Genomic DNA, 25114 nt, shown 5'->3' with positions numbered 1-25114 from the left:
ACTTTTGTTGCCTGTGCTTTCGAGGTCATATCAGGAATTCCCTGTCAAATATAATGTCATGAAGGTTTTGCCCCATGTTTTCTTCTGAGTTTTTATAGTTTTAGGCCTTATGTTTAGGTGTTTGATCCATTTTGACTTCGTTTTTGAATATGGTATAAGGTAAGGGGATTTTTCATTCTTAAGAACTACTGAACAGCCGCTGGGAGTATAAGTTAATATAAGTATTTTGGAAAAATATGGCAATATCAATACTAATTAAAAATGCACATGCATATAAACATTCCTTTTCTAATTTTAATTTTTTCCTTTTTTTTTATAATTGTGAGAAATTGAAAATAATCTAAATGTCCATGTGGCAGAGTTCTAAAGATGGCCCTCTCAAGATTCCCATCTAGGGATGGTCTAGGTACTGTCGTAGAAGAGATTTAAGATATATTTTAAAGTCTAACTGAGTTAACCTTAATATATGGATAACCCAATAAGGTGAGCCCCACCTCCTTTTTTAAAAAAGTAGAGATTTCTCTCTTGGTAGCAGATGAGGAAGCCAGACAGATTCAAAGCATTGTTGCTGGCTTATAGATTGAGAGTGCCATGTGACAAGGCCTGCAGACTGCCTTGAGAAACTGAGCTGACAGCTAGGAAGGACAGGGGGCACATGCATTAAAATGGCATGAACTGAATGAGCTTGGAAGCAGATTCTTCCCTAAAGCCCCAGATAAGAGCCCAATCCAACTGACATCTTGATTTTGGCTTATAAAAAAAATATAGCTGAGCCATGCCAGCTATGACTTACAGAACTGTGAGCTAATAAATTTGTGCTAAGCTGCTACATTTATGGCAATTTTATATAGCAAAGGAATTGTAATGCAGCTCATAAACAGAGCATGGATAGTAGTGTTGCATACATATTATATATATTATATGGCGGTTAAATAAACTAGATTCATATATATTAACATGAAGGGAATTAAACACGAGTAAAAAAAATTGCAGTATGAGACAGTTTATCAATCATAAAATATTGAGACCTCAAACAATGCTGTGTATTACCACATGCATTCTTATAAAATAGCAGTATAAAATCATGAGAGCACACACTTATTTCCTGAGTCATTCTCCTTTGGAGAGGGTGAAAGGAAGAAACAGACAGAATGACTTATTAAAGGGACCTCAATTTTCTTTTTTTCTATTTAGTATATTAACATTTGTTAAGTCTGGGTAGTAGGTATTTGCTAAATTACTACGATTATGTTTCTGTTTTTAAATATTGCTTCTGCTACTACAAATTTGTAACGCTATATGCACCAGATCATTAACATAACTGATAGTTTTTATTAAAATTTCCTTAAAGCATTCTCAATTCTACAATTCAGAGAACTGAACTTATCTTACTTTTGCACTCTTATTCAGAAAAATCAGAATTACGTTTGTTTTAAAATAGATTTAATAAAAATAACTCAGTTTTATATATTTTACATGTGTAGAATATTTACAAATTCCTTCTACGGCATTTACTTAATGTTTACTACTTTTTCATTATTTGCCTTTTTGACTATTTCCTTCAGTAGTAAAATACTGTCCAGTGTTACCTGTAACTAAAATATTAGCTTCTTGGGTAATCCTCCTGGGTGAAAAAAAAAATGAGGTTGTTTATATTTAATCTTATGACAGTTTTAACCAGTCATTCCAATTACTTTTACTTTACTTGCTTTGATTTTCCAATAACACTTGTTAAACATTAAACATACAGTGTACCAGTAGGAATTTATGAAGAGAATAAGGTACACGCTGATAGTTCTAGTAACTGAGGTATATTCAAAAGTGCCCTTGTCCTTTTTTTACAGAGTATGACATAAGTATTCTCAATGGGAGCAAATATAGCTAAAATTAAAATACTACATTCTATCTACTTTATACGATTTCAATTTAAAAAGAGTAAATAGCTCACAATCTACATTTTTTAACTGCACATTAATCATTTGGAGTTTTCTGAATCCATTTTTTATAAAAATGAGAGTTTTACCTTGTTCCAAGGCCTCTGTTCTCTTCCGTTTTGTTGCCAGAGAGGGATTTGTCTGCTCTTTCAAAGTTTCCACTGGACAGTTTGGTCTTGGCAGCTGACATCCAGGTGTTGGCCCTGGCCGATTACTGAAATACTTCGTTTTCAATGCCTTTAAAAAGAAAAGATTCCAAAGAAAGTAAGCTTTTAAGTAAGTATCTGAACTGTGTTAAAGGAAATCTAGGGAGACCACCTAGAAAGACCAGGTGCTGTAGGTGTAAAAAATAAAAAAAATAAGCTGACAAGTCCTTGCAATCTGTGAGGTCAACCAAGGGTTGCCTCACCTAAAATAAAAATCACAATAAAAATAAATAAATAATAAATAAATAAATAAAAGAAAAAGGAAATCTAACCTCCAAAATTGTTGGGAACATTAAAAATACTGTGTGAATCCCAAAACAAAATTTCAAGTATTTGGACATGCAAATTACTACAAGTAAATATCTAGCAGCCTAAGATTAACTGATAATTCCATTACTATAAGGAAGATAATACCTTCTAATTTTTCCACAATTAAACAGTCTACACTAAATATGAAATACCCTTAGTAAGACATTGTATAATTCAGTTCTCTACAACTCAAAACACAAAAAGAGAAAGTTGCTTAAAAAGAACTTCCAAGTCTGTTATAACATCTATATGTATTCCAATTCCAAATCGTATAAATATAAATTATTAAAAATAAAGCTTTAAAAAAGAGAAAAGGTTGGAAACAAGGGATTAAAATCCAATAATCCACTGCAAATTGATAGAAATTTTACTTGAAAGGACTTGTCCAAGGTTATTTCTATTTATTACCAGTCCAGTGACCTATAATAAGATTTTAAGTTTACTTCAGTCCATTCCAATAAAAATACTTTTATTCTAAATGACAAATTTATCAAATTTATACTTTACTTGCATCATAGTACTATTTAACAGCCATAGTAATTTAAGATATTTCCTTCTGGATAATCCTCTTAGGAACAAAAAAAGTCCATATACTCTTCAAGCATTTTCCTCACAACATTATTTGAAATAATGATTTAGAGATTTCTTACTTTAAAAGAATTGCATTTCTAAAGTATTACTTCTAAATAATAGCAGTTCTCTAAGTAAATTAAGCTAATTCTGAGCTACATAGTGATCTAAGAAAGAGTATCTCATTTCAACTTTAAGAGCCAAAAAAAATTTTTTAAATTCAGTTTATCAAAATACAACCCAAATCAGTTATCACAACTATTATCTTTCTGTAAGTTTTGAGTTTTACTATGAATGAAAATAACTTTCTAGATAATACGACTTGGTCTCAAGTTTATGATGAACATAATATGTATATACACGAGTGAAAAGATAATGAGTTACTTGTTTGAAATTAGAAGAGTAATTCTAATGGTAAAGTATCTAGCAAGTATGTATAAATGTAGCATGTATTGCTAAAAAGAAAAAGCTGATAGTAGTAAATGCATTAAACAATGGTTTGATAGTCTGTAATAAACTTACATGAAAAAAAAAATCCACTTTGTATCCTTGATATATTGTGTATTAACATGTTTTGTAAGATCTGAAGACTTGAGTTTTCATTTTAATTTGGCTTCCTTTATAAAGCCTAATCATTGCACTGTGTTGCAGTTTTACATATCCCTGTCTCGATTTTAGGTGTTTGTGACTCTGCCCTTTTTTGTTCTTATGCTTGTTTTTAAAACAAAGAACATTTTTTTAAAAAAAATCTATAGGTCTTTTATTCTTGTGTTGGATAACATTTCCCCCTTCTTTTAGTAAGAGCAAATATTCTTAGTCTTTCAAATTTTTGAGTTTGAGAGTTATTTCTCTGTCAGTGTCAGTGTTTGTTCTATTTAATATCTTTCAATCTCTTGTGAATATACAGCTGTTATCAGATGGTACCATTTTCTCCCCATTATCACTTCTGATTGTGACAATGACCAGTGTGCATATCTGGATTGTATTTTATGAGAAACAAAGCACTTTTGGCACTAGGCTTGGTACAAGATTTAAATCAATACATAACAGTTTAATTGAAATATACTAGGGTCTTAATAAAGACAAACCTTGTTATATTTTCTTCTCTAGACTACTTGAAAGCCAATTATTTTATCAATTAATTATGAAATTGATATGTATTTACAGGTTCCTAAGCATGAATAACCTCTCCTGTAGTTGTGTGTGCATGATGTAATTTAATACCAGTCTGAATAGAACTTATAGCTTGGAAAAAAAATAAAATTTGTTACTCAAAACAAAACCAAAACACATCTTTCTAATATTTAAAGAATGTTAGAAAATCTTACAAAATTCTGTTTTTACTTTAACCTCATATTTTATAATATAAAGAAAATATGCTAAAAATACCTGTGAGGCTGTAATTCGAGTACATGGATTAAATGAGAATAAGCCTTGTATGAGAGCTAGCAAGTCATCTCCTGCCGCAATAAAGATGTGCTGTAATGGGATTCCAGGGAAACTCTTAAATGTCACGAAATCTGGAAGACTACACATGTCCTGTAAAGATATTTTTATAATTCAAACTTAAGTAAATGATTGCAAGGCATATAGATCTTAAATGAAGAAATAAAACTCATACAGATATGATGATCTAAGTAGAAAACCCCAAGAAATCTATTTAAAAACTCCCAGGATTGGGGAGTAGAGCAAGGTTGCAGGATATAAAATAAATATACAAAATCAATTGTAGGTCTATACATTAGCAATGAACAGTGAACAATGAAATTTTTAAAATGCCATTTAAAATCACCCAAAAAGAACAATGAAATACTTAGGTGAAAATCTAACAAAGCATGTATAAGTCTTGTATACTGAAAACTATAAAATATTAATGAAATAAAGCTGTATATAAATGGTGAGACCTATCATGTTTATGGATTGGAATATTCATCATCATAAAGATGTCAATTCTCCTCTATTTTTTATATAGGCTTAAACAATTCTTACCAAAATTCTGGCAAAATTATTGTTTATTCTAAAATTTACACGAAAGGCAAAGAAACTAAAATAGCTAGAACAACTCTGAAAAAGAACTAAAGTGAAAGGAATCAGTCTACCTGATTTCAAGACTTAATATATAGCTACTTTAATTAAAACTGTGGTATTGGCAGAGGGATAGATATATATAGATCAATGGAACACAAGAGAGAGAACCCAGATGACATCTTTACAAATATGCCCAACTGAGTTTGGACAAAGGTGCAAAACATTGAGTGGAAAGGTAGTCTTTTCAACAAATGGTGCTGCAGTAATTGGACACATGGGGCAAAACAAAAACAAAACAAAAAACAAAACAAAAAAAAACAAACCTTGACCTAAGTCTCACACCTCATACAAAAATTAACTTAAAAAGGATCACAGTTATCAATAAATTATATCAATAAATGATAGCTATTAAGGTGTGTTTTACAGTTAGAACGCATACTAAACTTTCAATAAGAAAGTTGAGTTAGTAATAGTACAAAAGAAATCCCTTACATTTAATTTCTACTTTGGATAATTTCACTGCAGTTTTAACCAGAAGGTGAAGAGTCTGATTAAAATTTTCTGATTAAAATTTCTCTTTTCTAGTACTTATTTATTCTCCAAGAGATAGGAAGGAAAAGCAAAAGGTCTATGATTTTAATTTAAGAATAAATGAGACTATTTTACTGAACTGTATATATAAAATTTAGCAACTTAAATTGTAAATTTTACCACAGACATAATTTTTCTTTTATGTAGACAATGGGTTAAAAATAATAATACTAAAACATCTTAATTTTGTTAATGAAAATTCTATAAACAAACCTAAATCCATCATAAAGATGTTGATAAACTAACATTAAAATGAAATATTACGCAGCTGTTAAAAAGGAAAAGGTCAGTAATATTAAGTACAAAGTAATTTGGTTGCCAAAAAAATTATATGGTGTGATCTCATTTTTTTTTAAAGAATAAAGGACACAAAATGCAACTCTGTATGTACGTATGTGTTTGTACATCCTCATAGCAAGCCTTTATACCAAGCAGTGATTAACTCTGGGATGAAAGAAGGGTTATATGTACATAGGAAGCTGGATGGTATATCACAATTTTAACTTTTACTTTGTATAAGCTTTGTAATGAGTATATATTATTAGTAAATTAAGACAATGAATACATTTCTTTAAGTAATATTCACATGACAGCACTATGTGAAATCCTAACTAAATTTCAAAGAAAATGTATAAAGGCTTACAGGCCACTGTTCCTCAGTTGGTGTGCCTAGAGTTTCAAATATTCTTGTTAGTTGATCAAGGTCTGAATCTCCTGGCAAAAAAGGAACCTGAAAGAAAGTGAGAGGCAGACATTTTAAAGTGGTTTATGATAACTGTTATGCAAATAAAACTATAAATTTAATAAGAAAAACTAAACTGTTAACGAAAATTAAAATGTAGTCTGAGGTATACTGGATGTGGCATCAGACCCTGCCAATGCTAAGCTAATAAACAGCACCACACTGCCCATTTTATTCACTCCACAAATCTTTACTAAACACTTACATTGTAATAGGCACTGTGCTAAGCCTCAGGCATTCAAATGAGGGAACAAAACAGTCCCCACTCTGCCCTTGGGTAGATGTGAACAATAGTAATACAAGAAAAGGAGCATTTACACGATGGTATGTGTGAGTACAGGATCCTAGCCCATACACGAATAGCACCTAACCTACTCCATACAGGTTACGGAAGGCGTCCTAGAGGGATTAGCAGGGAAAGATGAAGGATAAAGAGTTAGCCAGAGGAAAAGTCTAACATGGAAGAGGACTATTCTAGCAAAAGGGAGGGTCAAAAGATGGTAGGTAAGAGAACACATCTCTATTCCAATCTTAATAAGCTGATAAATTATGAGAATTCTTGCTATATATAGATATAATTTCTAACTCACTCTCAGACATCTATGTAAATAAATAAAAGAGAAAAAAAGTTTTCTCTATTCTATGAATACCAGAGACCTTCAGCACTGTTAAAGGCCTTGAAAGTTTAGAGACTCACTAGGAAGATATAAGATTAAGTAACAAGTCTCCAACATTTTTATTATGGTAGAACTCTACCAGCAAAACAAACAAACAACAACAACAAAAAAATCACCATCAAACTATGCCAGTTACCAATTTATTCCACGTTCATCTTTTTTGCCTTCTCTGTGAGAATGGATCTGGCCCCCTTTAAATATTTTTCCTTTGCCAACGGAAGCTTTGTCAGTAGAGCATGCTGGAGAGACAGTACAGGAAGAGTTTCGCTTCCTGGTTCTGGTTTGCTTGCTCCTCAGACTCCTGTAGCACTCTCAGCTTCTCACAGGATGAGATTCCTGCAGTATGGACAGTTTCTCCAGTGCACAGCTCCAGCAATGCAGATACCAGCAGCTTCCCCTCTAGAACCTGCTGTGGACAATTCTGTAGCAGGGCACCTCCAGAGGAATGCTTCCCCCTGAACAGCTTTCCACAGAGGACAGACTTCCAGCAAGTTCTGCCAGCAAAGCTTCACAGCAACTTCTCTGCCATCCAGTGAGCCACATGATGCCCTCTTCAACAAACAAGGTTAAATCCTCTTCTTTGGGTGCTCTGTCTCAGTCCTAGGGGTAAGAGGGGCTGCTCCTTATATCCACTATTTCTATACTCTTCAGAGTTCTCTTTACTTTTTATTGATCAGTCCCTCATTATTCCAATATCTTGTCATAGTTAATAATTCTTTATAATAAACTTCCCTAATCAAATTAATGTGTGGTTTCTATTTTCTGATTGGATCCAGACCTAATACAATTCCTATATAATACTGTGCTGTTATAAATGTGCACATTTAATATACATAGGAGATAGTGAATAACAGTTGACAAATATTTTTAGACATTCTCATGTTTTCTTCTTATACCTCAAAGAATTATCTTCTACTTTGCAGACCAACAAGGGAACTGTACTATAAAATTTGAAGAGAGGGACACTCGTCAACACAGCTTTAGTTTTGTGGGCAAGCTTGCCAACTGAATCAGATTTTCGAGTGTTTTCATCTGATGTAAAAAATTTTAATTAAAATAAGCTGCCTTATGGTTCCATTTTGAATAAATCAACTATAGAGGACATTTATGAGAAAAATTGATGAAATCTGAATATAGACTGGGTCTTTAACATTATAAAAGATTTATTCATTTTTTTCAGATGATAATGGTATTGTGGTTGATAAAAAATCCTTATCTTTTAGAGAAACAGTAACAGATGAATAAAATTATATGATGTCTGGGATTTGTGGCAAAAAAAATGCGGTATCTGAGAGTATTGACAAAATAAACTTGCCAATGTGTCAAAAACCATTGATGCTGGCTGGTGGGTACATTAGAGGCTTGTTTTACTATTCTCTCTGTTTCTGCAGGTTTGAAAATACTAAATATTAGAAAGATTTTTTTTTTCATGAAAGGAAGAACTGCTTTGGAATTAAAACTTAAAACTTTTAAAAAACTGTTTTACTTTTCTTAAATTAATGTATGCACGTGTTCGAACACTGAATAGACTCATAAAAAACCTGGTCCTTTGACTCATCGACCACCCCCCATTTATAACTATGTAATTTTTGTTCAGTGCAGACATAATATTAAATTTCTCTTCCTGTATAATAATTTGGTTTTCCTAGAGGTAATGATTCCCTAGTCCTCCTCCTCTCTCAACTCCTCCCATTACTCCCCTCTTTAGCAATTTAGTTTGTACCTAGGGCTAAGACTCCAGTTATTCAATATCATTTACTACATGATCAAACCTATCAAAATCGATCAGTTCCATTTTTCTGGAGACACCCCCCAACAACTGAAGCATTCATCTCATCTGCTACAATCTGAACTAGTTATTATCTAGGCCTGTTGCATACTTGTTTTCTCAGAACTTCCCTTCACTATTAAATGGAGAATTCTATTCATTTATAGCAGAGCATATCTTCCAATAACTTAAGGAATAGGATATAAAATTTTTGGTGAATAAATTGTATTTCTTTTCATAGCTAATTGGAAATAAGAATGTGCACAGAACTCTAGGTTGAAATCACTTTTTCTCACAATGTGTTCTTTACTTTCTTCCAGGTTTCAATGTTGTTGTTGAGAAGTCTGATGCCATTCTTTTCTTTAATCCTTTATTTTGGTTTCTATGTAAGGTATGTTTTTTTCTTTCGGGGGAAATAAAATTTTTCTAGCCCCTGGCACTCTGAAATTTCACAACCTGCCTTGATATGGGTCTTTCATTCATTGCGAAGAGTCTTTAAGGCACTTTCAATCTATTCACACGATGCTGGGCTGTTTTCTTGTGAACTGCCTATTCTACATTTTCTTTGTCCTCTTTTTATATACTAGGATCAATCCTGGATCAATCTACTAATACTACAGTCTGTCTTTATCTTTTGGGTCTACTTAATGAGAGTTCTTAGCTTATTTTTCCAATATTTCCACTGTTTTTGTTTGCTTTTAATTATCCTATTTGAAAAAATTTAAGTAGTCCTTATTCTTTGATTGTTCCTTCAGTAAATGAGCATTGTGCTCTTGTTCTACAGATATAGTATATTGTTTTAGTTCTCTGACGATTGGGGGGTAGTGGTGGTGAATTTTCTTCTGCTACCTGTTTCTATTTTATCCAAGTTCCTTTCTTAGTTTGTTTCTGTCTTTCACGTTGGATACTTTCATCGAATATCTGGTGATCTATACATGTTGGACAGATTCATTAAATATCTGAAAATCCTTGATAACTGTCTGGTGACCATTAGCTAACCATTAATATTTCTGGGTAAGATACTAAAAGGCTGATTAAAAAGCCTTATATCTATGAAGAGAGCTTCTAAATTCATAGACTCTGCTCTTAAAAAGACTGGACACAGAATTTAATGCCAATTATCTGTGGGTCTATTCTCTGGGACTATTCAGTTCTTCCAGTGAAGGATCCTCTTATCTTTTACCTGGGTTAACATGGGATATTACACTGGTTGCCAGGGTTCTGGAAACTGAGCAAGGAAATAGATTTAAGGTGTGCAGACTTCAATGTAATCTGCAAGTTTTCACCCTGGCACCTAACTCTAATCCTTCACTGTGTCTAATCTTCCTGCCATGTTGAGATTCCTCCTTGAATACCTTTGGAGAACAAATCTTTCTCTGGTAGAGAAATAAACTAGGGGAAAACTTAGTTGGGGGAGGAGAGGTGACTTGGCTGTGTTAAGGATCCTGGTATTAACTGCTCCATATAAAGATTTTTTTAACCAACCCCCCCGTTTTTAGTCTTGCACCTCACAGCTGCCATCAGTGATCATAGGTGCCTCCCATTACTAAGCAACCTCAGGATTCTGTGTGCTACACCAAACTTGCCTTCTTCATTTCTGGCTTTATATTTTCTGGCACAGTGCTAGTGTTACAGGCATTTCCTACTTTCAAAGATGGCATTTATATTTGTTTTTCTTTAAGAGATAATTTTTAAGGGGGAGATTTTTGCCCAGCCATCTTAAATATCTTTAAGATATAATCATCGCTTTATTTGAAAATGTCTTCATTGTATTAAACATCAATGTATAATGACTAAGAAATCCACAGTTATGTATGAGCAAGTATTCGGTCCAGTATGTAACCCAAGATATACCACTGTTTTTTTCCCTAGGGATGAATAATTATTTCTAATTTTCATTTAGTAATCTGAATGGCTAAATCTAAGAATATGAATAGCATGTATATCTCATATGGCAGCTCTTCTACAATCTCATTCTTAGCAACTAATGATCTTACTGATTTTTGTTTGTTAAATATGAAATATGGGCTAGTGGGCCATCCATATTTAGTTAACAAAACTGTACAACATTCAAGTAATATCCACATTACTGCAAACACAAACATTATCAGAAGAATAGCCTGTGCTTCTTATTGCTTTCTTTTTTCTGTTCTATAATAACTTCTTAGGGGGTATCAGAATTTCACCCATACAAAATTGTGACTAAGCATATGAATGAAAACTTTTTAGTTTTAGGGGAAAAAATCCAATTAAAAAAGGAAGAAAGGTACTGAAATGGGACTTCTCTCTGGTTCTTTTCAATGACTCCACTCATGAAATCTCTTTAAATTGTGTTGAGATTCATCTTTTAAACAAAATTGTTATTGTACAAATTTATTTTTCTTTTTTCATATCTTTACAGGGAGGCAGGGATCGCAAACCAAATATTAGAAAATTGGCAGATATTTTTTTATGCAATGTGCATAATCAACAATATAGTTCTTGAATAACTGGAGTGCTTTGGTCTCTAGCACTTGTGTGCATCCTCGACTGATGGAAACTCTGTTCTAATCTGATACAGTCAAACTGAGGTACTGAAATGACAAAAAGGCTTAAGATGACCATATTCCAAACCATAGCTCTGGATCTTCATCATCTGAATAAAGTGAGAGGAAGGTAGGCAAGTGCTGATTGATGTAATCTTTGTAATACAACATCGTCTCTAGAGGAGGCTCTAATGCAGGCCTGAAGGGTGATCACTGACCTTACCGTAAGGCATAAAGTATCTTCCCCAAATTATAAACTTGTTTACAAACTAAAACGGTTATTTTTGAAACTGCCTAGACTAGATACAGGCAGTTGCTCAGCAAGTAGTGTCCAAGTTTAGATTTTCTATTAATCACTATCTGTCTTAAATCATTAAGAAAAAAAGAATAGAAAGAGATCATAAATTTAAAAGCACCTTGTGCTATTTAATGACATAATCCTAGACCTAAGTATTCCACTGATATAAATATTTCTATATTTCTTTTCATTTAACAATATCGGAGGATATTCCTAATATAGACCAATTGGTTTCTAAAATGATTTAAACTACACTGAGTACTTTGGTTGGCTACAGACTTACTTAATATTGCTTCTCTGTTTTCTAGTTTAAGTAGTTTTTTAAACCTACTTTTATAAAATTTATATAAAAGAAAAACACTTAAAAAGGCTGAATGCTTATCATAGAAAATCTTTCTTTTAGCTATCCTGCTTTCAATATTATATAACTATCAATATTATACAACATATGTAATATGTAATAAACTATATATAATAAATATACTATATAACTAGTCTTCTTTCAGTTATTATCTGTTTGGACTACAGGATCTCACCACAGATCTAGAATGTACAGACAGCATTTCCATGGATGTATTCAAACGAGCAAAGGGACAGTTTAAAATAGAAAATTTTTTTTCTTCAATTGTGCAGGACAAAAAATATGGCAAAATGGTACAATTCTTCACTAGTTAGGGCTGTCTGTCCACTGCTTCATAACCTTAATAATGATTCCAGCAACAATGTCAATGGATAGGACTCCAACTGTGATTTCGACCAAGTCTACAATTTCTAAATCGTCTTTTCTCAACTGCTGTCCTTTCTCAATGGAGTCACTAGTCATAACATTAGGGGCTTAGGAATTGTTTTTCTTAGTCCTGAATGCACTGTGCTTTCGGTTGCTAACAGATTCTCAAATTTGAACTTGTGGTAAACTCTGTGCTCCTGTGAGTAGCAGAGCTGCCATGCCATCTGATTCACAGGACCCAATACCAGCACAGGATAACTAAGTCATTTGCAAGTCTAAATGTGAGGGTTTCTTCAGCATGCACCTTACCTTCATCATTTAGTAGGGCTAACCTAAATTTTATAGCTAAAGTTAAGTCTCTAAGTCAGCATCTTCCTCTCCAATGAGGGCAGGAAGAGGATGTTTTATGTTAAAGTGGTCTCAGTCAGAGAAATGGTATGGGACCGTCATGACTGCTCTGCTTGAACAGAACTAAAATAATCCTCTCGTCTACAGTCATGCTACCCTAAACAAGACTGATCCCGTATGATCTCGGAAGCTAAGCAGAGTTGGGCCTGGTTAGTACTTGGATGGGAGACCACCTAGGAAGACCAGGTGCTGTAGGTGTAAAAAATAAAAAATAAGAGATTGTAAACTGACAAGGTCCTTGCAATCTGTGAGGTCAACCAAGGGTTACCTCACCTAAAAAATAAAATAAATAAATAAAATAATCTTTTCACACAAGGTTTAAAGTTACACAGAGTTGCAGCTACAGTGGTTGGTATTACACATCTCTTAAGTATATATTTAAACAGTCCCAAACAAAAAAAGTCCCAGAGGTATAAAAGTTCATCCTAACACATTTAGTTACTGTAGAGATATTCCCATATTACAATCCAATGAGGGTTTTATTATATTTCCTAACACAGAAATGACTGATTATAAAACCTTTACTGTCCTAAATGGGAGGTGTTCTCATCTCATATTAGCATTAATAAAAAGGTCACATTAGGGGTAGGCTTATTTTTTTTTTTTGAATTGGTCTGTTTGTTGGCTTTTTGTGTAAAGATGATGTCCCTCTCTGAAAATTATCTTTGAGAAGATAATTCTTACAGAAATTATAAGAATAACTATAACAATATTGAAGTGTGTACAGCAATTCAAGACTTACCCTTAGAAGTAACTCTGCTAATATACAGCCAACAGCCCACATGTCCACACCTACACCATACATTCTAGCTCCAAACAGTAACTCAGGGGCCCGATACCACCTGAAGAACAAAAAGAAATACTGTCATTTTAGGATGGAATTATTAAAGTATTTCCTAGAGAAAACTCCTCAGTGAAACATCATCCCACTGATGAAATTTACTTTTAAGGCTATATTAACTCAATAAAAACTGGCAATAAAACAAGTCGAGTTCTGTATTGCTGCCAGAAAATTATATACATCCTTGGTCCATTCACTTTCATACTTTCTTAGATGATTAACAACCTTCTTTCTCCTGAAACCCTCAGCACCATCCTTCATCTCAGCTGATGACTTTGCTTCCTATTTCACTGCAAAAAGTACAAAAAAATTTTTTTTCTACACTTACCTACAGTCATTTGTACTCACACAATCTACCTTCCCATCTGTAACTACAGATGAACCATCTGTGACTGTTTTTAAAAGCCAGTCTCTCAACTTAGGCACTAGATACTATGCTATCTTGCTTTTTTTTCAAAGATATTGCTCCTGCAGTTCCCTCCTCTTTCTCCTACATCAACTTTTTGTTCTTTACTAGACTATTAGCACCGATGTACAAACATACCATTATTTCTCTGACCTTAAAAAAATAAACAATAAGGAACAGAAAGAACAAACTAATCAAAAACAGACTCACGAATACAGAGGACAATCTGGTGACTTCCAGAGGGGAAGGAGTGCAGGGGTTGGGAGAAAAGGGTGAAGGGTTAAAGAAGTACAAGTTAGTAGTTGAGAGATGGTCATGGGGATGGGGAGTATGACGCAGTGAATGTAGTCAGCAGTAATGTAATGGCTATGTGTAGAGCCAGAGGGGTGCTAGAGTAATCGGGGGGATCATTTCACAAACTATATAAATGTCTAACCAATGGACTGTATACTTGAAATAATAAAATAAAACGTGAAACAAAAACCACACTAAACACCAAAGAAACAAACAATAGAAACTTCTTTAGACCCTATAGATAACTCCTCATTCTCTGGTAAGTCCGTTCTCACTGCCTCCAATTCCTCTTTTCTCATTCTCTTAAACTCTTTTCAATCACGCTTTCATCCTACTACTTCACCAAAATTGCTCTTGTCAAGGTTAATAATGATATCCACATCACTAATCTGTCAATTCTCAGTCCTCATTTTAACTCGATTAGTAGCATTTGATTTGTATGAAGAGAAAATATGAGAAATTGACACATGAAAAGCACTGTAAACAGTACTCTTGTATGTAGGTCCCTGTTTTCTTGAGTTCCAAGAGTTCCTGAATGATGGGCATAATCTTTCCAGCAATTACATGAATAACTACTTATATCCCTTACTTCTTATTCAGGGCTCAGATGACTGAACTCAAGGGATCTATTTGGAAGGTGACAAAGTAATTTAAAGGATTAGACAGAGAATCTGTAGATCTTCTCATATCCTTATGACTCTTGAAAAGTAACAAACGCCATCCTGACAAGAACTGTAAAATCTACTATCCCTATCTAATGTGATTTTTAATTTTTACATGTAAAAAGTATAAACAGAAAATACAAGTGTAATAATAATATGAAAAATCCAAATATATAGATAGTGCTTTGTTTTGTTTAGAGAATTTTCATTCATACTGAGTGATATAAAATATGGAAATAGGACTGAACAAATAAACACAGCCCCCCCATCAGGTGATTATGTAAAACAGCCACTTAAGTTCCAACCCACCTAAAATGTAAAAGTATAAATTATTCCCCAAAGTTACTAGGTAAATGTCTGAAGACTGAGTTAATTCAACTCCATTTGAAAGAAGGGCTGTATTTTTTTTCATTGAGATAAGATATACATAACAAGGGCTGTATTTTTAATAAATCACCAACGATGATTCCTCAACTCTGCCAAAAGAAGCCAAAAGATGCTCACTTGTGAATAATATCCTGCATGTTATAAGCTTTCAGTTATTTAAGGGATTCTTACCTGGTTACAACCTGATGTGTATAAGCTCTATTGGGGCTCCCAAATGATTTGGCCAGGCCAAAATCTGCCAGCTTTAGAACTCCATTTTCATCTAGCAACAAGTTGTTTGGTTTTAGATCCTACAGCATGGAGGTTTTAAACAAACAAGTAAGCAGAGTTGGGGAGACTACCATAACAATTTAGTTGGCTTAAATTTAAACATAGCAAAAACTGGGTAACACTCCAAAGTAAAGAACAATCAATATTTTTTTCATTGATGTAAAATCCTATCAAAGCAAAACAAGATTGACTAAGACCCTGGGTCAAGTTACCTAATTTCACTGAACTTCAATTTACCTACTTTTACAGGGTTACCGTGAGGATTAAATTTAGTGTTTTCTGTAAAGAGCCTGGCGTGATGACTGGCTCATAGTAAGCACTCAATAAATGGCTGCTGCCATTAATTTAATAACAACATAAACTTTAGTATATAAAAACTATACATTTAGAAAAGATGAAGAACATATTCTCAAATCTATGCTAAGACGGTATCAGCAATAATAATAACGTATAAAGGATTCCAAGTTTAAGGTGTGAGAATTATTAACTATAAATTATATATTCTTAGCTATTTATCTAAATAAGGTGTCTAAGGATATTTACCTATCTAAATTATGTCTTGTTTCAATGGGTGAATGTTCAGAACAATGACTCGACCATTTCAGAAATTTAATTTATTACTTCAGCCTAATTTTAGACTAGTAGAAATATTATTTTTCTAAAGGTATTTTAGCATTGTATAATTTAATCCAGACTCTCACTGTACTTTTCCGCCCCCATAACAACTGCACGGTACAAAGAACACTGGACTTAAAGCCAAATGATCTAGCTTCTAATATCGTCAGTTATCAGCTATTGATCTTGAAAAAAACATATAACTTTGGTCAAGTCATGTAGCAATTTAGCTCTACATTTATGAAAAATTTTAAAGATTGGGTCTCTTCCATTTCTAAATTTCATATAGTAATTTAGAGTCCTCACACCACCACCTGGTGGAACAACTGAAGAGAACAGACAAGAAAGTGGGATAAAATGGTCCAGCTATTATCTTTGTTTAATTTACATACTCAGACAATTTATGTAATAAACTGGCTATATAAAACTTGACAACATAAAGAAGCAATCACACTTGGTTAAAAACCTTACCCTATGTAAAATCCAGTGTTGATGTAAATATTCTAACCCCTGAAGAGTCATCAACATGTACGCTTTGATGTGTGATGGTGTCAGCACAAGACTATTATCCTTTATTATAACCTGTAAAGCAGATATACAATATATAGGTAACTTCATTATTCCAAATAAATGCCACCATATAAAATCATTGACAGATATAAAATGAATTTATTCATACAGGACAATCTTAAGAAAGGTTGCCTAACTCTCTTTACGAAGCACTTGCAGAATTTCCAGTCATGTGGTTAGGAAGTATCTTTGGTTTGGGAAGACAACAGTGCTTTGTCTCTTACTGCTTTATTCACTTGCTCCAGGATGTATAGCTCCTTCTGATAATAGCATTCAACATCAGTTAGGGAAACCACCTGTTCCCAGCTGAACCTACATGGTTAAAACAAGACTGACCATTGCTTGCAGCCTCCTGAGGTAGGCACATAACCCAAGCATAGTCAATCACCACTGTAGCCTGCTGTCCAGGAGATTGGTTCAGAGAGAGACATGCGAACCATGCCAAGCCAATCAACTAGGCTAAATGCCTGTGCTAGAATAAAAAAGAACAGAGAACATCCTTTCTTCAGGGATTATTAAACTCCAAAGATATTCGCCTAGAAGTACCAAGGCTACTACTATATCGAGAAATTATGTCCATGAATGAAGGCAATAGAGAAAATAGAGTGAGTTAAAGTGCAAGACTGAGTTCTGATGGTATTGTTTGTGAGCTGTGCCTAAAACCAGTTTATTCCTAGACTTATCAGTTACATGGGCTAAAAATTCCCATTTTCTCTTTTGAAAAAAAATCAGATTTAGGTAAACTGTACGTTTTTAGTGCACAGTTCCATGACTTTTAACACATCCAGTTGTGCATCCACCAGCATAATCAAGATATAGTACTATAATCCCCCCCAAATTCCCTCAGGCCCTTCTGTACTCAGTCCTTTCTGTGCTCCCAACCCCAACAACCCCTGATTTCTGTTCCTTTATAGTTTTGCCTTTTCCTGAAAATCATATAAATAGTATCATATATAGCCTTCTGAACCTAGGTTCTTTCATTTAGTATAATGTATTTGAGATTCATCTATATTGTTGTATATATTAATAGTTCGTTTCTTTTTTATTCCCAAATAGTATTATATTGTATGGACACACCCATTTACTTATACATTCACTGGAAAAAGATATTTGGATTGTTTCCATTTTGGGTGACTATGAATAAGGCTAAACAGCTGTGTACCAACTGATTTCTATGTAGATATGTTTTAGTTTCTCTTGGATAAATACCTAGCAGTAGCATTGCTAGATCATACCTTAAATGTATATTATATTATATGAAACTGCCAAATTCTTTTCCCAAATGGCTGTACCATTTTGCATTCTCACCAGCAGTGTATGTGAGAATTCTAGTTGTTCCACTTCCTTGGATTGTGAGTTTTTGAGATTCAATTAATAGTAAAGAAAAGCATAAGATCTTATTTTTCCTCAAAAGCTTTCAAAAGGTTGAGATTCTGTGACACTATGGAAAAGAAGTTCTATATTTTCAAAGGTCTAACACTCATTTCTCTAAAAATTATGCCGACAAGGTATAGGGTAACTCAGACAAATGCTAATGAAATCCAAATCTTTATCACTGGATGGCTAAAGGATTCAGAAGATCCTGGATTTAAGAGTCTACCCAGATTTCAAAATTAAGCTTTCTTTTGACTACCAGTATCCTCCTAAGTAGAAAATAAACATTTAAGTTCTCTTTTGAACAGAGAAAAGAAATTCCTCTAGGAATCTTAATCTTACCTCTAGATCAGTTTCCATAAAATCAAAGACAAGGCTAATATTAGATTTATGTCCAAAAGCATCAAGGAGCTGCAAAGCAAAATTTAAAAATAATCAAAATGTGATTCTCTATTAACTACTTGAGAGCATTAACAAAGTAATTTTTAAAAATTTAAATAAGCATTGGACAATTGATAATTCCCTGTAAAGTTTAAGTAATTTTATTAAATTCGATATTTACTTTTTGGGGGGCTAGGAATTAGTATTTTGAGGAAGAAAAATGTTAAACTTTACTAAATACTTAATCTTTCCCCTGACATTTTAGAAGTTACAATTAAGAAATGAACTAATAAAAACCTAATCTCAGTCTCCAATTCAGAAAAATTTCTACTTCAGAAAATCCTATCAATTGCAGTGGCAGAAATCATTCATTGAATGAGTGCCTTCTCTATGCTAGGAACTATTCTAAGTACTCTACATGTATTCAATGAGCTAGTCTCACAACAATCCTATAAGGTAAGGACTATGGCACTAACATGTGAAGGAACTTGCTCAAGGTCTTGTATATGCTAGAACTCTCTAGGCTTCAAAATGATTTCTGACAAAATTAGCCTTATGCCAGTATTTTATTTCACCAGTTGTACACTTTTAAAGACACTGCCTACAGGAACAATTTGGATAGAAAATACATTTCAGTCTGATAAACTTTTCAGTTTTTTTGCAAGGCTTACCTACAGCTCATTTTGCTAAGCCTTCAGTCAACACACCACATTCAGAAAAGACAGGGTCCCAAATCCCAGAAACAACTTACATCATACTCACACCAATTATATTTGGATGACTTAGCTCCTGTAATAATTTTATCTCTCTTAAGGCTGTTCTATTTATACCTATATAAAAAAGCAAAGCAAAAAGTGAAAATTATTTTCAAATCTTACATTTTTTGGGAAGGGAAATTTTCTCTCAGGAAATAGCAATGAATATTTTACAGAAAAATAAGGGCTATTTTGATAATTTCAATGACATCTGTTCTTCTTTTATACTGTTTTTAAAATAGCTTACACAGACTAAGACAAATGGTGAACAAGTATTAACTTTATCTGTAGCATATAAGATCTAAAGACTGCTGGAATAACAACACGTAAAAGTGAGATGCATATAGATGCTAAGTCAATAGCTTCTCCTCTCTTGTCCTATGAATGTTGGCAGCAGATTTATGCTAACAGCAGACTATCGATAAGACAGGTTTTTTTTTTCCCCCAATGCAAAGGATAGAACTCAAAATGAAAAATAAGATCTGGTATTAGTTATTAGTTATTATATAGATGATGGGTCCTTTTTATAAGAATTATTTCTTGACGGCTAAACAAGACTTAGCACTCTAGCAAACGAGGCTTTGGAAGAGGGATGAAGAAATCTTTTCATTCATACTTCCATTCCATTGTGAGTTTTGTGTCCTTCCATGAAGGTGTATCCTGAATTTTCAAAGTAATTAGAAGCTCAGAAAAAGAAGAAACAATGACCTAAAACAGTAACGAAGACAGCAAGACAAACCACTAATAACTTTGCTGCCTTCCATTTACTAAGGTGATTTGAATGTTAATCTCTATACTCAAACAGCGGAAATCACAAATATCCTGTCTCTATTTTGAGTCAATCTTTACTCTTCTGGGACCTTGCAATAATTCTACCCAGAACCACTGTTAACTCTAATACTTTGCTCATTTCCTCAGTGAGAATAAAAACCTTTCCTGTTCTGTTAAATTACAAGAAATACTTACCATCTTTAGCTTCTGATCTATGTCCAAGTTTGATCTGGTAGAGGAAAAATACAAACACATTAAAAATGTGTTAAGTTATTTAGACAATGCATATACATAAAATTATACATACATATGCACACATACTTCAAAAACTTAGCTACAGCAAAAACATGTAGCAACTCATATGTACTTAGTATTAATGGGCAAGAAGAGAGTGGGAATCATGAATCAGAAAGATAAACCTAACTATATAAGGATCAAGTTCCTTCCATTCCTTAGACCTTAAGTTTTTGAATTACATATTCAAAACCACTCAAGAAATAATGATATAGCATATTTAAAGAAATGGAGGTAAATACCAAAGGAAACAGTTATAGGAATTGAAAGTGACTGCTCGAAGGAGTGAAAACCAGGGGCAGAGGAGTCAGGCATGTTAAAAAGCCTTGACCTACTAACTGACTTTTCAAACCACAAAGATGTATTACTTGAAACAAAAATTAAGTGTAAAAGAAAATTACGCTATTGTTCTCAAAAAGAAAAAGTTCATCCACCCAGTGCTAACAGAGCCAAACACTGAACACTGAGAACTGTAGTGGAGAAAGACTGGCTAATTTATTATGAATGGCACCACCCAAGAGAATGGGAAGCTAATGCTCAAAAGGCTGAATTTCCTGATGGCTTGTAGGTATATAAGGCAAAAATCACAAGACACTGGTGGGTTAGGGTTTCGGGGTCCTGTTGGGAGCTGATTGGTTAGAGGCAAGGGTAATAAATCATTTCTTAGTGTCTTGAGGACAGCTCTGAGGTCTGCTCTGATGTCCCTGTCTGGTTTCATGGAAAAATAGCCAGGGATTCATTCCAGTTAGGGCTCATGAGCTGAAACATAACTAGGGTCAAGATGTTATCTTTAGCTTAACAGAAATTCATACCTTGTGACCCTTAGTCAAGGTATGGCCATTGTTTCCAGATGCCTGAGGGGGTTAATGGCTAGTGAAGGAAAGGGCTTAAGTCTTATAGGGCATGCTGTGAAGAAACTGAAGAATGCTGGGGCTATATATTAAATCAAAACCATACATTATATCAGGACTCTTGGGTTCCACTATGAGTCACCCTCACGGTGTAAAAGTTTATCACAAAGAAACAGAATGGATTCTTCCCTAATTTATGTTAAAAGCAAGCAAGCAAACAACAAAAAAACCCACTAGGACTTTCAGAGGACTATAGGACTCAATATGCCCATAGTGTGAAGAGATTAGTCAGTTAAGTCAATACATTTTTAATGAGTGTCTACAGTATAATTCGAGTGGAAGTAAATAGACAATAAATTCATACATAAAAAGATTTCAGATTTTCATATAATAATGATAATAGAGAAACACGGCAAAGAACACTAGGAAAGGACAGGAGCATGCCTATTTTAGCTAGAGTGACCAGCAAAAGCCTCTAGGCGGAGAAGACATTTTAGTGAAATCTAAATGATAAGGAACCAGCCACGCCAAATTTAGAGGAAAAATATATTAGCCAGAAGGCAGAGCAAATGGAACAAGCCTAGGACTGGAATGAATTTAATGTGTTCAAGGGACAGAAAGGTCAGTGTGGCTACAATATACAGAACCAGGAGTAGAATCTACAAGATAACTTTAGAAAGAGAAGAGTAAAAGGTTTAACAAAGGTATAGCTATAGTGCTAGATTATAGGGATGTAAGCTGGAAAAAGAGATGAGAGAAGTCAGAAAAAGTAAAAAAGATACCAATGACAGGAATAATTTTGCAAATAAAAGGGAGCCAGGTGTTAAGTGAATGAGGGGAATAAGCTTCAAAGGAGTTAGGGATGGTGTTAGTGATTTTTAAGGAGAGAGTCGAAGGAGCAGCAGGAATAACAGGAAGGTGGAGGGCAATACGAAGGTTACTGATTCCAAGTAGTATGGGAATGAGCAATCAACCTGGCAGCAGGACACCTGGATTTAAATCCTAGCTTTAGCAATTACAATCTATCATCTTGACAAGTCACCTAATCTCCCTTAGCCTCAGGTACCTCAATTATAAAACTGAGAGACACTTACTTTACCTATGTTGCAAGGCTGTTTTGAGAGTTAAATGAAAAAATGTAGGTGAGAGTGCCTGGCGCATAGAAAGTTAGCTTAATATGTCCTCAGTTTCTGGAATGAATGCCAATAAAAAAGCTACTTAAATCATTTTTTAAAATGCAAGCACATTAATGTTGTTAATGTTGGTAAAGCCTTTCGTGGTAAATCTATACACAGAAACGAGAGATTTAATATAAAGAGTGGATGCAGGTGAGGCAGAAATAGTGACCGGGGAAGATCATGATATTAAATAGTTCTGAGGATCCTACAGATTGGTAGTAGTTATCCCCCTTGCCAAAGTCTGAGTTTATAAAGCAAAGATAACATACGGCTTCCTCTTCATTTCAATTTCAATTAATTAAACAAAAACCTAGTTCAACCTGAGTTTTGTCTTGGAACACAAGACACTAATAAATTATGCTTTCTTTGAAAATAACATAAGTAACTCCTCATTTGCAGGGCACGGTCAAGATTTAGTAAAACGGCCATCCATCAGCTCACACAAACCTACATCTTCAAAGAGACTCAAAGAAGAAAAAAAAAACTAACTCACTTTCTTAATGGCGACAATTTGGTTGGTGTTCTTGTCTCTGGCCTTGTAAACCGTAGCAAACTAAAAAAAAAAAACAGAAATAAGGTAAGTTTGTGGGAAGATTTTTGTTGGTGTTTGCCTTTTTGCTTTATATGTTGGGAAGCAAAGAAATCAGGTTTCTTGGGGAGGACTCGCGGCGGCTTGAAACGTAGTGGGGCAGTCCACGTCCCGTTCCTGTCTATTCAGAAAGGAGAAGGCCGCTCAGGGCTCACCTCCAGGGTGTACACAGGAGCAGCAGCTGAGTCTGGGCAACCTCGGCCAAAAAGAACGAGTAGCTAGGCAAGTCCTCTGACTTCCATGAGAAAACTTGTGAAGGTGGAGGAGGCTCGGCGCTCTCCGCTCCTGAATCTCCGAATCCCCAAGAGACTCACCTGTCCCTCTCCGAGGAAGTCCAGTTTTTCATAACGCTTTGCTCGCGACTTCACGTCTACAGCCATCCGTCGCGGGAAGCCCGACTCCAGTTGAAAAGAACGAGCTCCTAACACAGCAGGAATTTAAAGCTACCTTAAAGCCTCCAACAGCCACTTCCGTTCACTAGGCTCTGACGCTTTATTAGCTCCGCCCCCACTTCCGGGATGGGCGTGGGTGCTGTTAAATAAGTCCGGCCCCAGCCCACCTTACGGAAGCTGCGCGAGGCCGGGCTGGTTGGCTGTTCTGCGCGGTTCCCCGCCCTCTCACGTGATCGCCTGTTGGTCCCAGAAGTGGGGTGTTTTCGATGGTAGTTATCTGTGTTACTTTATTACCGTTTTAACTTAGATATTTTCTTCACTACCAGTGTCGGCTCAGCGTTCTTATACGATTTTTTGAGTTCGGGATTTAATAGGTGTGTATGAGTCGGCAAGCTTGGCCTGCTCCTTGAAGACCCTTTCTGGTTTTTGCTCGAGCGCGTCTGTCGCGACGGTTACTACGGACGCCTAACCCTGCAAATTCAGGTTACTTAGGCGCGTGACCGGCTCTTAATGGCAACTCAAGAGACAGTCTTACCAAGTTCAATCCCATTATGAAGCACGCCCCAGGAAACAAAATTAATTCAACTCATGAATTTTGTGCTGTGGAACGGATTTCTGGTTCTCAGTTTTCTACTCTGTAAAGTGGAAATAATAATAGACTACGTTATTGGTGGTTGTGAGGATTAAATGAGACATGCATAAAGTTTAGACATAGTAAGTGCCCAATAAGTGTTAACTATTATCAGTAACCAACTTCAATTCTCATAAAATTTTCATCCAAATCAACGAATTAAACACTTTAATTCATTTATTCAGTGAATATTTATTGAATGTTTACTATGTGCCAGGCTCTGTTGCAGACTCTAAGATATCAGAAGAGAAAAAGACAAAAGATCCTTGCCTTCAAATAGGAGTAGATAACAAGTAAAATATGTTAAGATACATAGTGATAAGTGCTGTAGAGATAATATAACAAAGGGGATAGAGATATTAGGGTTTGCAGTTTTAAACAGGGTGAGACAAGAAGGACATCACTGAAAAGCCACTGCAGAGTTTTGAGCAGACAAGGGATACGATCTGACTTCATATTAAAAAGTTCTCTTTGGCTATTGTGAGAGACTATAGACTTGGGTGGGGGTGGGGGATGGGAGTGGGGAGGTAGTCAAGGAAAAGCAAGGCCTGTTAAAAAATGATTGACGTAATACAGATCGCTGTATAGGTGGTACCAGTTTGGCTTGTAGCAAATAGGATTTGCTGACAGACTGGATATGGGTTGGGGTGTGGGGGAAGCATAATTCCAAGGTTTTGAGCTGGAGCATTCTATGCTGCTAAGAGTTGAGAATCCTGATTTTCAGAGGTATGTTGAAGAAAACAGCAGGATATCAAAGGCTTAGAATTTGGTCGAAGTTAATATAGTGTAAATGTTGAGTCCTTGCTCTGGATCTAGACTACTTGTATTGACTATTGGCCCAAGTATTCAATCACTAGATTTATGATACTGGCTAATTATTTAACCTTTCTGTCCCTAGTTTCCTCCTCTGTAATAGGACCTACTCATTGGGTCGCCGCAAGGCTTAAGTGATTTTACACTTCAGAAACCCTTAGAAAAGTGTCTGACAGTGTTTTAGTTTATATTAGCCATTGCATAATTATTTTTGGTCACCTTCTAGATCTTTGTCACTACTTGGTTTTTTATTGAGT

The 25114-nt window shown here is 34.7% G+C and overlaps 1 protein-coding gene and 1 pseudogene across 3 annotated transcripts; one reads left to right on the top strand and one right to left on the bottom strand.

Annotated features, from left to right (window-relative positions):
• Nucleotides 1-1312: 1312 nt before the first annotated feature.
• Nucleotides 1313-23530, bottom strand: CDK7 (cyclin dependent kinase 7). Of its 3 annotated transcripts, XM_039870131.1 has the most exons (12): nt 23336-23530; nt 22926-22985; nt 20305-20338; nt 19346-19413; nt 18545-18613; nt 16730-16840; nt 15545-15663; nt 13526-13625; nt 6282-6368; nt 4409-4558; nt 2024-2171; nt 1313-1624 (listed from the first exon to the last, which is right to left on the bottom strand). In XM_039870131.1, exons 1-12 carry the CDS (start codon nt 23399-23401, stop codon nt 1596-1598), a joined length of 1041 nt encoding a protein of 346 aa, XP_039726065.1. In that variant the 5' UTR covers nt 23402-23530; the 3' UTR covers nt 1313-1595. The 3 variants fall into 3 exon arrangements, with proteins under 3 accessions (XP_039726065.1, XP_039726067.1, XP_039726066.1); XM_039870133.1 differs by lacking the exons at nt 18545-18613; nt 19346-19413 and having other exon boundaries at nt 23336-23367; XM_039870132.1 differs by lacking the exons at nt 22926-22985; nt 23336-23530 and having other exon boundaries at nt 19335-19413.
• On the top strand, nt 12863-12981 carry LOC120608334 (uncharacterized; annotated as a pseudogene).
• Nucleotides 23531-25114: the final 1584 nt, after the last annotated feature.

Source organism: Pteropus medius, unplaced genomic scaffold (genome assembly GCF_902729225.1).
Source record: "Pteropus medius unplaced genomic scaffold, Ma_sr-lr_union100, whole genome shotgun sequence".
NCBI classification, from domain to species: Eukaryota; Metazoa; Chordata; class Mammalia; order Chiroptera; family Pteropodidae; genus Pteropus; species Pteropus medius.
This window is presented reverse-complemented; position numbering and strand designations above follow the sequence as displayed.

What these genes read in the sequence shown, in the direction of transcription:
- CDK7 (XM_039870131.1), bottom strand. Translation starts at nt 23,401, where the DNA reads ATGGCTGTAGACGTGAAGTCGCGAGCAAAGCGTTATGAAAAACTGGAC. An exon ending in GTCATCCAAATATAATTGGT is followed by an intron (nt 18,614 to 19,345) that starts GTGAGTATGATG and finishes TTTGCTTTGCAG; the next exon opens with CTCCTTGATGCTTTTGGACA. An exon ending in TTATGGAAACTGATCTAGAG is followed by an intron (nt 16,841 to 18,544) that starts GTAAGATTAAGA and finishes TCTGCTTTACAG; the next exon opens with GTTATAATAAAGGATAATAG.